The sequence below is a fragment of the Corylus avellana genome, chromosome ca2 (assembly GCF_901000735.1).
Source record: "Corylus avellana chromosome ca2, CavTom2PMs-1.0".
NCBI classification, from domain to species: Eukaryota; Viridiplantae; Streptophyta; class Magnoliopsida; order Fagales; family Betulaceae; genus Corylus; species Corylus avellana.
In genome coordinates this window covers 24729582-24732291 of record NC_081542.1, presented here as the reverse complement: position 1 = coordinate 24732291, position 2710 = coordinate 24729582, and the positions used below count along the sequence as shown (strand labels likewise).

General features: G+C 33.8%; 1 protein-coding gene across 3 annotated transcripts; it reads left to right on the top strand.

Moving 5' to 3' along the window:
• Positions 1-39: 39 nt before the first annotated feature.
• LOC132172477 (cysteine proteinase RD21A-like) lies at positions 40-2336 on the top strand. Of its 3 annotated transcripts, XM_059583990.1 has the most exons (4): positions 40-155; positions 1284-1334; positions 1833-1973; positions 2056-2336. In XM_059583990.1, the coding sequence occupies exons 1-4, from the start codon at positions 78-80 to the stop codon at positions 2320-2322; spliced, it is 537 nt and encodes a 178-aa protein (XP_059439973.1). In that variant the 5' UTR covers positions 40-77; the 3' UTR covers positions 2323-2336. The 3 variants fall into 3 exon arrangements, 2 of the variants coding, with proteins under 2 accessions (XP_059439973.1, XP_059439974.1); XR_009439147.1 differs by lacking the exon at positions 1833-1973 and having other exon boundaries at positions 2056-2254; XM_059583991.1 differs by having other exon boundaries at positions 1833-2276.
• The last annotated feature ends 374 nt before the right edge of the window (positions 2337-2710 follow it).

The window sequence follows — 2710 nt, the reverse complement described above, 5'->3', positions numbered from 1 at the left end:
TCCCCACCGTTTGGGAAATGGCAAATCCAAGTAAAATGCCTGATAGATGTTACCATCTTCCATGGTTTGCAGGTTGGATGCAGAAGGATCTACTCCTTCAAAATCCTCCACCGACTCCAAGAAAAACAGATTGCAAGCATCACTTGTATTACAAGGTTTTTTTTTTTTTTCTTCTTTCATTTTCTTATGAACATCTTAATATTGTTTTTGGTTGGATTGAGAGTACTTAAGGTATCTTGTTCTTGTGAGGATTATTTGTCAACTTTTTTTTTTTTTTTTTTTTTTGCACTTAGAACCGTATGAATCGTTTTGTGATCTAAATGTGTTGTTTTTACATTTAACAATAAAGATGGACCTCCTTCTCTCTCTTTTCTAGAGAGAGAAGCTCTGAAACCTTTTGTTTCTTTTTGGTCTCCTTTGTGAGATCCTTCTCCCCTCTCTTTGTGGTTTTTTTCCTTCTTTTTTCTTTTTCCGCCAAAGATCCTAGGTGTTCCTCCTTGCTTTCCGCCACAGATCAGCCGCGCTCAGCCTTCGCTCCAACATCCGACTAGCCTCTCGCCACTTCCCGTCCACAGTCATCGCCGGATCAGTCTTGGTTCATAGATGGGTTTTTTCTAAAACCCATTCTACATTCCCAGTCTACCATCACCGCCGGCCTTCCAGCTCCTCAACGCCTCCTCCCGCTCCGCCATCGATCCAAACGCTCTATCGTGTACCTTACGCACTCGCGCGTGTGAGCCACGTCCTGGTCCGTCCGCGCATCCAACGCTTCCATAGCTTACCTTCGCTGCCCTCGTTGCTCCAGTGTCCCTATTGTTTGGGTTTTCTGTAGTATTTTTTGTTATTGCCTTTATTTTTATGTTATTATGTGTAAGTAGTCTCCCTGATTTTGTGATCTATGATCTTTGAGTATAGACTTGTTCTTGGCTCTGTTTTGGTGCTGTGCGTTGCTATTGTTATTGTGGTTAAGAGATTCTCTAACAGTAAAATTATCAATGCTGCCATATTTGTCATCTTTTTTGGTACTCTTTGGTTGGATTGAGAGTAAGATATCTTGTTAGGATTATTTGTCAATTATTTGTTTTGTTTTTTTTTTTTTTTACTTAGAACCGTATGAATCGTTTTGTGATCTAAATGTGTTGTTTAAAAGTGAGTTTATATTTTCTCAAAATTTACTTTGATGTCAATTTAGTTCTAATGAAATTTGAGGCTTACACAGTTATTTGTTCCCATATTTAATTTGTTATTTGTTATTTTTGTATGTTTGCGTTATCCTGTCGCAGAATTCGATCTTTAGAGGCCCAGTGGAGACATGCCCGACCTGCCCTGTGCGAGTAAGTTATTTTCACCCTCGGTCCACATTTATGAAACATATATCACGCCTATAGATTTCCTAGAACTATAACACTCTTTAGATTTTATAAAAATCTCGTTTTTACTGCTTATTTATACTGTATTGTTGGTTGATCAACATTGCCGTAAATAAAGAGCAAAAAGTTTACAACATTTCATTATCTGAACCCGTGTATGAATAATTTTAACAGAATCAAATTTTTAGAGTTTTTGAGTTTAGAGTATGCGCAATGGCTTAACCATTCTCCTAAATTGGCTAACCAAATATATATTAAAATCTTTCGTCATTCAATTATGTAAAAAAAAAAAAATGCTTTTCACGTTATCTTAAATCCCTTTTTTTTTTTTTTTTTTTTTTAATGCTGTTCACCAAATAATGCCATTCAATTATCTTAATTCTTTTCACCAAATAACCCAATTATCATAATTCTTTTTTTCTTTTTTAATTTTCTATTTATTCTAATCTTTCATTCTTGTAGAAGAGGAAGTTGATATTTGGGGTGGATATGAAAGAGGATCACAAAAACGAAGAAGTAGTTATGGAAAGAATTAAAGAGCAACCTATTTACAGTACTCTAAAGATTTGCCTAGAATTTGAATTATTTGGAGAGGGATTCACGGTATTACTTGCTTTATAATTTTGGCAATGCTAACAATTTGTCGGTTATTATCTTGTAATTGGATTTCATTCTCATGTGATAGGGCTCAATTTATGAAGGTTTAACTGAAGAACCGAATTCGGAAGAAAAAACATTATATCACGGGGTCTTACTAATAGGATTTGGAAGCGAAGATGGTAAAAACTTTTGGATCATCAAAAACAGTTGGGGCAAACAATTGTCCGATGGTAGCTACCCAAAAATTGTTGGTTTTTTTTTTTTTTTTTTTTTTGTGCTCTTTCTAGTTTTGGTGCTTATGCATACTACCTGTGTAGCCACCTTACATTTTTTATATAATTTTTCCTTATAAAAAATAAAATAAAATATAATGTATATTGGCTCTAAGCCTTTCTATATAATTAATAGATGTTAATACAACCCTTCTTATGGCTGTGCTTATTATTTAATTTTGCTTGGATATTCTTTTAACGCCAGATTTTAAACGTCAAAAGTCAGACAATGACGTTTATACCACTGACTTTTTTTTTATAAAATTTTAAGTTTACCTTTAATTCCAAAACGTTTTGTTTTTAAAACAAAAAACAAAACAAAACAAAAATCAGGAATATTTTGAACTTTTTAGGTATTGCTGTTAGAAATTAATGGCTAAATTTGATGGTGTAAATTGACTGCAATTAAAAATTCAAAAGTTTAAATTGAGAGGTTTTAAAGTTTGAGAGACTTATAAAAACGCGCGA

Coding starts and splice junctions, on each gene's coding strand:
- LOC132172477 (XM_059583990.1), top strand. CDS start 78: ATGCAGAAGGATCTACTCCTTCAAAATCCTCCACCGACTCCAAGAAAA. Junction 156..1,283: donor AGCATCACTTGTATTACAAG/GTTTTTTTTTTT, acceptor ATCCTGTCGCAG/AATTCGATCTTTAGAGGCCC. Junction 1,974..2,055: donor TATTTGGAGAGGGATTCACG/GTATTACTTGCT, acceptor CTCATGTGATAG/GGCTCAATTTATGAAGGTTT.